Here is a 12,839-nt window from a genome sequence, read left to right as displayed (position 1 = left end):
CACGCGGTGCTCGGGATCGGCGGAGCTGAGGAGCCGTCGGGGCTGCGGGAGGGCTGAGGTGTTCCACTTCAGCGGGATCTTCTGTGGGCCTAACATTTAAGTCCAGGGTAATCTTGCGTGGCAGCAGCGTTTTCTGAACGTCTCCCTTGCAGGCTTTGCCGTCAGGCTTTAAAGGGTGATCTTTTCCGGATGGTCTGGAGTCGTAGGGCAGCCCGGGTGGGACGGGGCCGTGAGAGATTGTCTGGTCCAGCCTTTCACGGAAAAGGGACCCTAGATGAGGTTACTTAGCCCCCTCTGTCCAGTCGCATCTTGAAGACTCCAGCAATTGAGACTTTGCCACATCCCTGGGAAGGTTTTCTCCACTGTTTAAAAAAAAAAAAAAGTGTTAATGATGGCATCTGTGTTAATGTCTGTCTTCTTTTTTACAGAGATCGAAAACTATATAAGCTGGGGTTAAAAGGATTTTATGTCAAAGATGACAATGACAGTACAGGTAAGATAATATAAGGTACTGTGTGATATCTTATGCACTCATACTTAATGGGAATTAAGTGCAGTTATTTAAGGTACAGCAGTACTGTATAAGTGCTAACCCATACCTTTTTTTTCTTATTTCAAGCTTACTTTTCAGCCCTTTTATTAGGGGGTAGATGTGAATAATAACATGACTTGCGTAGCTTTCAATTTACCATGATCTTGATGGGGAATTTTGTGTCAAGCCAGGTGCAATGCTTGTTCCTGCCCAGACAGACTTACGAGCTCACATAGTGATCACTTGTTGCACAGAGCAGATTATCTCACAGGTCCTTGGCCTGCTTTCAAATCATAATTTCAACTATCTGAAAGTTAATTGTGTAACGGAGGGTCTGCAGGTCCTAAATGTTTTCCTGGGAACAATACTGTCCTGCTGTCTCTACCCCAGCCTAGGACTTTATCTGTCACTAATTAATCTGCTGGAGCACAAGTAGCAAAGAAGCAATAGCCCCGTTGGGGGCAATTATGATTCTCATGCACATGAGGAATCGTATCAGAAGGATCGGAGGACTCAGTCTCTCCTTACTTGTTCGTATTTTAGGAATAGTCATGGTGGATGCTCTGGCAAATTCAGCACCACCTGTGTGCTCCATCCTCCCACATTCCCCACATGTGCCTATCTGAACATAATCCCTTTGGCATCTAATTTTTCCATTGCTGTCTTGCTAGCTCCAGCATCATTATAATAATTTGATTTGAAAGGAAGAAATCTGACTGGGAAGGAACATCTGTAGAAGCTGGGAAGCACAGGTTACATGGAGGCAGTGTGAGTGGAGTGAAGAAGGACAATGTAAACCATGGTTTTGTGCCTAAGTTGTGGTGAGAGTCATCCATTAAAAACAGAAGAGATGTGCTGTGTGATAATTTGGCAGTAAATGTATCCTGAACAAAACAAAACAAAAAACTAAGACTTTTAAAATAACTATTTAGAGAGCTTTTGTTTTACATAAATTTAATCAATTTACTGTTCATACTTTCTCTATTGTATTTGTTGGTTTATATATGTGATGTTGCTTAAAAATTTGATAGATGTGCAAGAAGTGATTCAATAGTTGATCAATTATTTCTGAGATAATTAGATTCTGTAGTTCACACATTACATTTCTGTAAAATCATATTATCTTTGTTAGTATGTCTTTGAAAGTTTTGTGACAAAACCAGCAGTTTCTTTGATTTTAGGTTTGATGTGATACATGCCACAGAACTACGAAGAGTTTTTATAGTACACTAATTTTTCTTTTCTTTGCTGGGCATTCTTGTAGCTTGCTCCACAGGTTATTGAGGTAAATATTTCTGGTGGGTTGACCCCAAGCACCCATGCCCTGTGTCTCACTTCTTACTGCTGCACATCATATTATATGGTGTGGACTGTCGTTTTGGCCAGTTTGGGTCAGCATTCTCAGCTGTGTCCACTCCTGATCTCTTGCCCATCTCAGCCTACTCACTGGGGAGGGCAAGAGCAGGGAAAAGAGAAAGTTACGATGCTGTGCTATCACTTCTTAGCAATAGCCAAAACATCTGTGTGTTATCCACACTGCTTTAGCCACAAATTCCAAACACGGCACCACAGAGGCTGCTATGAAGAAAGTAAACTCTACCCTAGCCAGTCCCACTGCAGTGTTTTGACTGTCAAAGTTAAGATTTTAGTTCCTACTGATAGTTATGCAGAAGTTGAAGAATTTATGGGGAGAATTTTGAATGGGAGAGGAAGCTTAAAAGATAATTTTGCTAAATTTTTTAGGTCATGCGGCCAATGGCCATTGAGGTACCAGAACCAGATTATACTAACTTAATATAATTTGTTAACAGGGGAGGAACAAGCATCTGAGGAGGAGAACCATTGCCCCAGGGTGACATTAAAAGTGGATGCGAATCCTCTCGACCTGGAAGAAGTTGAACTAGACTCAGAGGCTGAGCTTATGAAGAGCATGGGATTGCCTCTTCAGTTTGGTGGGCAGTCTGCCCACAGGGACTTTATGGTAAATCTTTATTTTCTGTATCTGTTATGTTTACTTTGTGTTACCAAGCACAGGGATATGTCTGCTCCCCAGTTATTTTTGGGACTGCAGTTCATGGAAATACATCCTCGCTGGCTTCAAGATGCCTGCCTTGGGTACTTCTAGCAACATACAGCACCATGATCTCTGCAGTTTGTGAAATTCATTTGCCAGTTTGACTAAACATGGCCAGACAGTGATTTATGCTTTCATATCTATGTTGCTTTTGCTACCAGAGAGAACTAGCTTAAAACAACCATGGTAGCATTGATGCTCTGCATCAGGAGCCCTAGTGCACTCCAATCTGTGCACACATGTTAGTTTGGCTTTAGCTACTAGTACAAAAAGCTAGTTTCTCAGATGCTCCTTGCAGCTGATAAAGCCAGGTTATTCCAAAGGGCAGGAGTGAGGCTTGGGTGCTCTGCTTCCTATAGGGAGCATTTGGACTTTAGAGGAAGACTAAAGTTACTCACAACGGGATATCCACAGTGCCCACATACAGACCTTCCTGGTGGTGAGAGAGTACTTTTGTGCAGAGCTCTCTGTGGTCTGGTCTGATTAATTTGTCAATAAATAGGAGACACTTGTACATGATTTTAGTTGATGGCATGTAAATACACCTTACAGGCATCCAACTTCAAGCCCTAAGTATTCATGCAATTTTTGTTGTTACGTAGTAATGCTGCAAATAAGTTGCATGAGAAAATAATCTGGTTTTACTAGATTACTACTAAGTATTGTGTATACCTTAGTGGTTCCTTTCAATAACAGGTTTCTGTTTCCTTTCCTCTAGACAACTGTAGCAGTCTGATTTTGTTCTAACCAGTGAAAGGGATGTGCTGTACAAGTGTAGGGGATGCGTGTTTGGAAAGGAGGCTTTTTCACTGTGTTTCTACTAACCAACTTGGAGATAGTATGAGATGGAAGGAGCACTGCACCTCTCTTTTGAGTCAGTGTTTTTGGGCATCCTTAGCCAGGCATACAGAGACTCAACTGCAGGATTTACAGAACTTAAAAGCATAAAGTGATACTTATTTTTGTTCAAAGCCCTGAAAGACAGCGTGGATTTAACAGTCTATTAGGCTGAGTGCTGTATGTTCACTATCCTCATGAGGCACCTGAACAGCGTTTACTGGCCAGGCAGATACCAGGTGACAATAAGGTGCTGCTGTACTGCTGAGCTCAGCCCAGTGATCGCTCGGTTCCTGACTAACCTCCCTCTAGGATTTTGTAGTGTTTCATCTTAGAATCGTAGAATCACAGAACAATTCAGGTTGGAAAAGATCCTTGGGATCACTGAGTCCAACCATCATCCCTACTCTACAAAGTTCTCCCCTAAACCATACCCACCAACACCACATCCAAACAACCCTTAAACACATCCAGGGATGGTGACTCAACCACCTCCCTGGGCAGCCTATTCCAGTGTCTAACCACTCTTTCTGTGAAAATTTTTTTCCTAATGTCCAGTCTAAACCTCCCCTGTTGCAGCTTGAAGCCATTCCCTCTTGTTCTGTCACTAATTACCTGTGAAAACAGACCAGCATGAACCTCTCTACAATGACCTTTCAGGTAGTTGTAGGGACTGATGAGGTCTCCCCTCAGCCTCCTTTTTCTCAAACTATACATTCCCAGCTCCTTCAAATGTTCTTCATAAGATTTATTCCTCACCAGCTTCATTGCCTTCCTCTGTACTCACTCCAGCACCTCCATATCTCTCTTGAATTGAGGTCCCCAAAACTGGACACAACACTCCAGGTATGGCCTCACCAGTGCTGAGGACAGGGGGACAATCACCTCTCTGCTTCTGCTGGTCACACTATTTCTAATACAAGCCAGGATGCCATTGGCTTTCTTGGCCACCTGGGCACACTGCTGGCTCATATTCAGTCGCTTGTCAATGAGAACCCCCAGGCCCTTTTCTGCCAGACACTTTCCAGCCACACCTCCCCAAGCCTGTAGCGTTGCCTGGAGTTGTTGTGGCCCAAGTGCAGAACCCGGCACTTGGTCTTGTTGAAGCCCAGACTATTAACATTAGCCCAACAATCTAATCTATCCAAGTCTCTCTGCAGAGCCTCCCTATCCTCTTGCAGATCAACACTCCCACCTAGCTTGGTGTCATCTGCAGACTTACTGATAATACACTCTATGTCCTTATCGAGATCATCAACAAAGATGTTAAACAGAAACAGTCCCAACACTGAGGATGTTCCCTGAGGAACATCACTTGTGACTGGCCCCAGCTGGATTTGACTCCATTGACCACCACTCTTTGGGCCCAACTGTGCAGCCAGTGCTTGATCCAACAGATTGTAGGCTCATCCAGGTCATGAGCAGCCAGGTTTTTTTATGAGAGTTCTATGGGGAACCGTGTCAAATGCTTTTTGGAGGTCCAGATAGACAATACCACAGTCTTTCCTTCATCCAATAGTTGGGTCATCAGGTTATAAAAGGAGATCAGGTTTGTCAGGCAGGACCTGCCTTTCATAAACCCATGCTGACTGGGCCTGATCCCCTGGAATCCTCTTGGAATGTTCCCTCTCTGCTGTATTGTATTCCCAGCAGATGTCTGGGAGGTTAAAATCCCCCACAAGAACAATAGCAAGTGCAGGTGACTGGGAGATTTCTCCCCACTGCTTATTGATCTTGATGTCTTTCCTCTTGAATCCTTTGAGCTACTAATGACTTCCCTCTTGGTAGTCACTTCTGTCTGCAATTCTGCCTTTTTCTGTGTGTTTCTCTGCATTTTTTTTCACAGCTCTTTCTCACAGCTTCCTCAGAAACACGAGCCAGGGTTATGCAGCAGGGCCCTATTGAACCCATAAACCCTACAGCCTTTTGTGGGGAGAAAGCAGGGTTGCAATGAGAGGGAGGGTTACAATGGGAACAGAAATGTGCTTGGAGAGAGGACAAGAAAAGACTCCGTATGTGTTGTTGACTTATGTTTTTCCATTATATTTTAGGCAACAGAAAATTACAGAAAGAGAAGTAACATGAAGATTATGAAGAAGAAAAAGAAAAAAAAAGAGTTACAGCCAAAACATGAGGATAAAATGGGGCAGGAGTGCCAGGATCGAGCTCATGGTGATCATATCCAGTCCATTTCTGCTGAACTGGCACTAGGTGCAGAGCAACATGAGAAGAGCACCAAACCTCAGGTTTTAAGTGAAGGTAACTGTGATAGTTCAGAACATCTTACAAATGAAGCTTTACCCAGTGAACTCAGATTAAAATGGGAGAAGTACTGGAGTGAGTATGGAGAGGGCCTTCTTTGGCAAGGTTGGCTGGAAAAGCATCCAGTGGTCTCATTGTCTGAGGCCATAACAGCCTCTGAACCTTGGAATAGTCCAGATACCAGGGAAGAGTGGGAGCAGCATTACAGTGAACTGTACTGGTATTACTGGGAACAGTTTCAGTACTGGACAAGTCAAGGATGGACTACTGAGAGTTCACATGGTGACAACATGGAAGCTAATGGGGTTACTCAGGAGACAGGTTTTTTGGGAAAAATGGACGTGGTTAGCCCAGGGGCTGAACATAGTGAAGTGCTGAGCTTGGAGCTGTCTCCCTCTAACACCAGAAATGAGGAAACACTCCCTTCAAATGCTGAACCCCACGGTGAAATAATCTCCAGGATTTGTAATCTAAATCTGAATTTGGAAGAAGTGGAGCAGATCAGGTCAGCTCTACCAGTGTGCCACCAAGGTCCTCAAGAGCTTAGTTCATCTGACAGTGAAAGCCAGAAGGAGCCCTGTGATGGAGGAACCAGGAAGAGGAGTGCATCTCGTGAAAACAGAAGTATTAACCAGTCAGGTAATACAAATCAGCTAAAACTGATTTTATCTGAATTTCTTCAAGTGGTTATATATAAGAAAAAAGGGCGTATCTGTATCGTGCCATTTTAAAAAAGTCAAGTATTTTGTTGAATGATTGCATACCTGATTCCTTTTTCTTCTTTCTGCTTCTCTGGATGATATTTCCTCTCTAACCTGTGTATTGAATGTGTTCTTCAGCCGTAAGTGATTTTAACAGAACATGTACTTCATAAATCTTCAAATGTACTACAGAAAGTGGTGACAGAGCACTGCTAGTTAGTATTTATTTGTGTGTCTGGGTATTGCAGCTGTGTCATTCAGCTGACATGTCTTTTCTCACTGATTGTCTAAAATTAATAAAAACTCAGGTTGATGTTCTCATGAGTCTGACAGATTTTTAGGTGTGGTTCTTTCTTGACCCTATAGTAGACTTGGACTTGGAGAGGTGAAAGGAAAATCTCCCTTCCAGCAAGGAATGAGAGGGCTGTTGGTGTTCTCTCTTATTAAATGTATATAAGTATTTTTGCGTAGATAATGAAATGGAAACAAAACTTACAAACAAGGAAGAAACTGTTTTTAATTTGTACCTTGTAGTCATTGTATTTTTCTTGGAGAGCTGAGATAATTTGAAGTTGGTCCTGCTTAAGATTATTAACTCTGTAACTAATACTGAAAGCTTGTATTGGTCTGTTCTCCCTCAAGCAAAGGTAAAGATACATGGATTTGGCACTTGTCCGTTATTTGTCAGATTCAAGCATGTAAGACAACTTAACTGTAGCTGCAGATGTACCTTGGGGACAGGAAGATAAGGAGATTTGTGAGAAGGAAAATATGATCTCATCTGTCTTTCTTTAGGTTCACAGGGGTCATGTAGCTCAAATTCAAATGACAAAGGACCGTTACTGCCTCCTGACCAAGATGAAGATGAGGATGAAGAGCCTCCTGAATACAGACATGTCAAAGTCAAAAAAAGGCAAGTCATGAAATTTAGACAAGCTTTTTACTCAAGAAGCCTAGGTCCAGAAGCCTCCTTATTTATAGTAATTGAGTGAGATTGTGTTAAAACTTCAATACAAAACCACATAGTCTTCCATCACTGCTTATCACTTTACTTGGCAGCAACTGGCGGATATTTCTTCTCTTCAGTTGCTTTATGAAAACAATAAATAGCCTCCATAACTGTGCAGGGTGACAGTACTACTCGTGTGCCACGGAAGTATGCAAGATAGTTAAATCAGGACGGCAAACTTATCTAGGTCTAACTAGCATAGATGATACAACAACAATAGTAAATAATTTGCATTGTTTAACTGAACTGCATGCTGCCAGTAAAGTGCTCAGTCCCCAGCAATCATAAAATAGCTTCTATCTGCCTTGTCACTATCTTTTTCTTTCTCCTCTAAAAACTTTTACCCTCAAAGATTATGATATGACTCTTCCTCTCTAACAAACTTACAAACTCAAAAGTGAAAGGACGGGTGGAATTATTCTGCTATTGATGTGGCTTTGGTTTGGTTCCAATATTTTGCTGCTGCATTAGTAATAGATAATAGTATAGATAACATTTTAGATGATGAAGGTAACTTGGAAATAGGGTGAACAAACACTGTCTTCATCAGCTCCATGTAGGATTTGATATTAAATACTTCAAGAGGTAATTTGGAATAGTTAGAATATTAAAACCCAAGTAGGAGTTTATGTCCCTAGAATTGTGCATGTGAATAGGCTAGTGTTATCTGCCTTGCTTTGTTTAAGCTGTGCATGAAAGCCCACGTGTAAATGTTTTCAGTATGTGAGTTTCTTAGGGGTGTATCTGTAAAATAAAAGTGGTTGTTACAGTAAGTAACTTTGTCATCTGCATTTTTTCCTAGCCATGAACTGGATGTGGATGAGAACCCAGTGGAAGATCCTGAGGAAACCTGCTCTGTTTTGGGTTTCAAGTGTGGCACAGGACAAAAGTAATTGCTTATAAGGAATCTGGGGTTTCTTCAGAGCAAGTCAGCTCATGTTGTTACTCAAATAGACCATTCATCTCCATTCCCATTTTATTAAACTTTTGAAGACGATTCCCAAAGTTAGTCTCTGTTCTTAATAGAGCTGTCATCCTTGGGCTAGAGAGAGAAATGCAAAGTTACAGAGAGTCATTAAAGAACAAGAAAAGTGCTTTGAAATAAAAGTGTAACCTGTAAGGTACTTGCAGTTTTGCAGTTGTGTAAATGATAAATGACTGACCAGGCACTTAAAATTAAGAATGTCCAAAGGCTCTGACAATGTTTGGAGTTCTGTCAGCTTAGAGCCATCATTTATGCTGCTTCATATTGGAATGAGGTTGGATTATACTAATAAAATGTTGCTATACTAACACAGTGTTGCCAGGGGTGTTGACGGGTCAAATTTCATCTTTGGTGGTATGACCTAAACATGTGGTCAGTGCTGTACAAGTAGCATCACAGGTCATGGACAGTGGACTGTGGCTTAGTGCTTCTGCAAGATACAAGTTGTTTAGTATATATTTATTTTTTTTCATATATGTATACATTTCAAATAGGAGTGGGTTTTCTGGAATACAATCTCTGTTCTACCTTATAAAATTATTTAAGTGAATTGCACCTGGATTTTTTTTTTTCAATTGTATTTGCCAAGACACAAAAGTGGCTGTTTTGGAGTTTCGTTACAGCCACCAAAAAGATGTTTTATTTTACTAATCAAGATATTTTTAAATTTTCTGCTGTTCAGGCTGGTCTGGGAAATTGTTTCCACCTAAAGTTATACACCTATTCGAATAATTAAAAAAAAAAAAAAGGAAATACAGGTAAACATTTTCAAATAAAAATATATAAAAGTTTTCACAAAGGTACATTATTTTGCAGCTGTACCCAGTGACATATATTTCAAGATTGGAGCACATGTCTTATAAAGAAATAATGTAGTCTGAACCATCTTCTGTAGGCATCAACATTTATGTTAAAGCTTCTAGATCAGAAATTCACCAGCTAAGTATTTTTCTTTATTTTTCCATTTTTCATTTTTTTTTCTTTTTTGAGGTATGGTGGAATTCCAGATTTCACTCACCGAAGTGTGCAGTACTTGGAGAAAAAAGCAAAACTCAAGTCTAAATTTTTGGATATGCGTAAGCCAAGGAAGAGCAAAAACACACACATCTTCTTTACAGAGGAATCTGAAACATCTTGGAAAAAAAATAAAACTTTGAAGAAGGTAGGTTTGCTTTTTAGAGTTCCTGTGATCCGTAGATTTATGTGCTCACTTAGCTGTTCCTGAATTGTGAAAATAAAAAGAATTAATTGCCCATAGCAGGTACCATCTGGTGAGAGAAATGTGAACTTAATTGCAAAGTTATGTAGTTTCTGGAAGTATCTCTGGTTTTAAAATGCATATGAGGGCATTTGTTAGCACTGACATTTCAGCAATGAGGGAGGAATGTTTGCATAGGTTAGTGTAATTATGCAACTCCGTATCATTGTTAATTTGTATCAACTTTTTTTTTTTTTCTTATGCCTCCTGCAGTTACTTTCACCCATAACTTTATACTTGTTTTGTTTTCTTTGGTAACTTGGGAATTGATGAGGTGAAAAAATTGTTCACTGTAGATTTTTAGTAGAGTGTCTTTAAAATCTTTTACTTCAGATTTTAAATGCTACTTTGCCCCTTCTGGGATGCTTGGCATTCCTTAACACCAAAACACTTACCTGGTAGTGACAGCACACTTTGTATTGAACTCCACTCCCATTGCTATAGTTTTTGATCAAAGGCTTGGCCATTGCCATCTTGCACCTGAAGCCAGTATTGTTTGAGTGCAACTTGAGTTTAAAGTTTTTTAAAAGTTGTACATTTCCTCAGACTTTCTGGTGAGAGACTACCCCAGGCTTGTTACCAGTCAGTGCAACTCTAACATAAAAAGTGAGCATCCACATGTGCCTGTGAAGAGTCTGGACTAGCATCTGCACATTTGTTAGTATGTAACGCTGAATTTTTGACTATGCAGCACAACCCTTTAGCACATGCACCCTTTGATACCTCCTAGAGCTGATGCAAGTAATGTATAAAGTTAATTTTACCTGTTTATCCAAACCTGAATGGCAGTGTACAGCTTCTTTGCAGATTAGAAACAAGATCATTAAAAAGTAGTCGTCTTGGTCAGTCTGGCTATTTATGTTTCAGATATTACTTGAGAATTATTTACTCCTGATTTTGTGGAGTTTCTTCTTTCCAGGTAGCTGGTATCTAGTTCCCAAAGACAACTTGTTTTAAAATGGAGCAGAATGAAGGAGTTGTGTATCCTCCTGAATGTTCTGACTGTGGATATTTTTACTTTTTTCCAACATACATGTGGTTGAGAGTGTACGAATGGCAGGTGCTTTTCTACTCTAATGCTTTTAAACTAGCCTTACGGTTCAAAAGTAAGCTGGTCAGCAGTCTAATAAACCATGCCATTTGACAATTTGCAGGTGGAAGAGTTCCTAAAGCAGGTTAATAAGCCTGAGGAGGAAGCCACATCCCAGACAGCCTTTCCTGAGGGTAAAGCAGAGGCATCATCTGGGAGTAGCGACTCAGAGGATCAGGAAGGTATTACTGCTGCACAGACAGTGACATTGGATGCTGAAAACCAAAGGCCACCATCTCCCTGCACGGCTGGTGGTGAGTCTGGAAGTAGTAACCTTAAGGAGCAACTGCAGGATGAGGCAGCGAGTGGCTCCGATGGCCAGGATGCGGGGAGGCAGCTGGTTGCACTGGATATTCCTGACTATCTCCGGGCAGAGACGGAGGATGTCAGCCCAGGTACATCCATTTCCTACAAACTGGAAATTAATTGGCAGTGGACTTAGTACTGCCTTCCCAAATTACAGCGTTGTGTGGTAATTATTCTGTTTGTTCAGAGAGACTCATTAGGTCCAAGGGATGACTCCAAAATGAGACTGATTGAGAGCTGTGCTAGTGGAAGCAGCTCATTCCTGAAGTGTCAGAATCCCAGGTCTTGTCTTTAATATTGACAGCATTTCTCATCATATAAACAGTCGTTGTTGATCCTAGACATGATCTGACAGGTCTCCAAATCACACCCTTTTTCCCTTTATTCAGGTTTCTGCATATAGTTTAATCCTTCCTACAGTAATCTGGTTATGTTGGATTTCTACTGTAAAGCTCTTGTCTAGATTGGTTCTTATTCCTTATTTGTAGAAAGGCATTAAATTAGATCCACTTGTTTGCTCACTATGTGAAGTTTAATGCCATGAGTTGAAGATGCTGGCTAGCCTCTTAAGGCTCTTAAATAATGGGTGATGATTTTTAGGAATGTGACTGATACCTGTCAGTTCCCTTGAAATATAGGATGCTCTTTTTTAACTTAAATCACTAATCTGCATGATCTGGCAAACAGTGATAAGGGACATTTATCAGTGTTGCTAAACTTGAACATTTTATGTGTTAACTCTACCGATTGCATTCCTAGCCTGCAAGAACAGTAGCTGTTAACTTTTTCAGTGTCTTCCAGTTGTAGATGAAAAAATTACTCCAAAGAAGAAGGAGAAAAAAAAGAGAAGAAGGAAAAAAATTGCACTGAGATCTATCCCTGCTGAGATTGCTGCTGACCCAGAGCTGACCAAGTACTGGGCACAACGCTACCGGCTGTTCTCTCGGTTTGATGAAGGAATTAAACTAGACAGAGGTGTGTTTAGCACCAGCTGCTCTGGGTTGGTGGTGTAAGATGTATCCAAACCTGTATCCCTTCTTGCAGGGGAGCATTACTGATAATATATTTGAACCTCTGGATAAATTCCATCCCCCAGCAGGCAGACAAACAGAAGGCATGGGCTTCAGTAGAGCTTCTGGCATGAGAACCCCTGTTTGTATTAGTCCTGGTGCTTGGTCAAGACTTTAAAAAATCTCAATTACAGTTTTCTACTTCTATATTTTATAAAATAATTTTGTGAAATGTTGAAACATGCTGATAGATCTAGTTTTGTGCTGTTTTTTCTAACTTTCAGCAGTCACCTTCAAGGTTACTTTTTCATATTTGCATGGAAACCACTTGCAAATCATAATTTCATAGGTTAATAATGAGGAATTATGATTACTGCTTTTTTGTGTCTTGGGTTTGTTGGTTTTATAAGCCCTTCACTTCTAATACTCTCCCGTATAAATATGTAGATTATTTGGCAGACCAGACATAGCTGTAAAGAAAATAATGTGTCAGACAGGAGAGAATATAGTTCTGTTTTCGTTTGTTGCAGGGTGTAATCATGATGTGAAAAGTTTTCCATAGCTGTCTCAGTGAACTTGTCCTTGATAAGCCAGAATCCTCAACACGAAGTTCAACAAAGCAAACACTGAGATTCAGGCATATCTCTTTGCTTCAGTGAGACTTTGTTTGCTTAGCAAGTCTCAGGACTGACCAGAGTTTATCATCTTCCACAGCCTGTATTTGCTGGTCGAATGTGTTAAGCCAAAATTGTTGGGATTACTGCTGAACGTTCAG

General features: G+C 40.7%; 1 protein-coding gene across 1 annotated transcript in view; it reads left to right on the top strand.

Annotated features, from left to right (window-relative positions):
- TGS1 (trimethylguanosine synthase 1) overlaps positions 1-12,839 on the top strand; it is a 25,272-nt gene that overhangs the window by 1,251 nt on the left and 11,182 nt on the right. Inside the window, exons 2-9 of the mRNA XM_010006881.1 lie at positions 431-493; positions 2,344-2,513; positions 5,495-6,344; positions 7,202-7,319; positions 8,218-8,304; positions 9,391-9,562; positions 10,813-11,143; positions 11,856-12,029. Of these exons, the coding sequence (XP_010005183.1) occupies positions 431-493; positions 2,344-2,513; positions 5,495-6,344; positions 7,202-7,319; positions 8,218-8,304; positions 9,391-9,562; positions 10,813-11,143; positions 11,856-12,029 (1,965 nt within the window). The remainder of the gene's footprint in view (positions 1-430; positions 494-2,343; positions 2,514-5,494; positions 6,345-7,201; positions 7,320-8,217; positions 8,305-9,390; positions 9,563-10,812; positions 11,144-11,855; positions 12,030-12,839) is intronic.

The sequence above is a fragment of the Chaetura pelagica genome, unplaced genomic scaffold, assembly GCF_000747805.2.
Source record: "Chaetura pelagica isolate M959 unplaced genomic scaffold, ChaPel_1.0 scaffold109, whole genome shotgun sequence".
Lineage (NCBI taxonomy): Eukaryota > Metazoa > Chordata > Aves > Apodiformes > Apodidae > Chaetura > Chaetura pelagica.
Note: the sequence above shows the minus strand (reverse complement) of the source record. Positions and strands in the feature narration are given on the sequence as shown.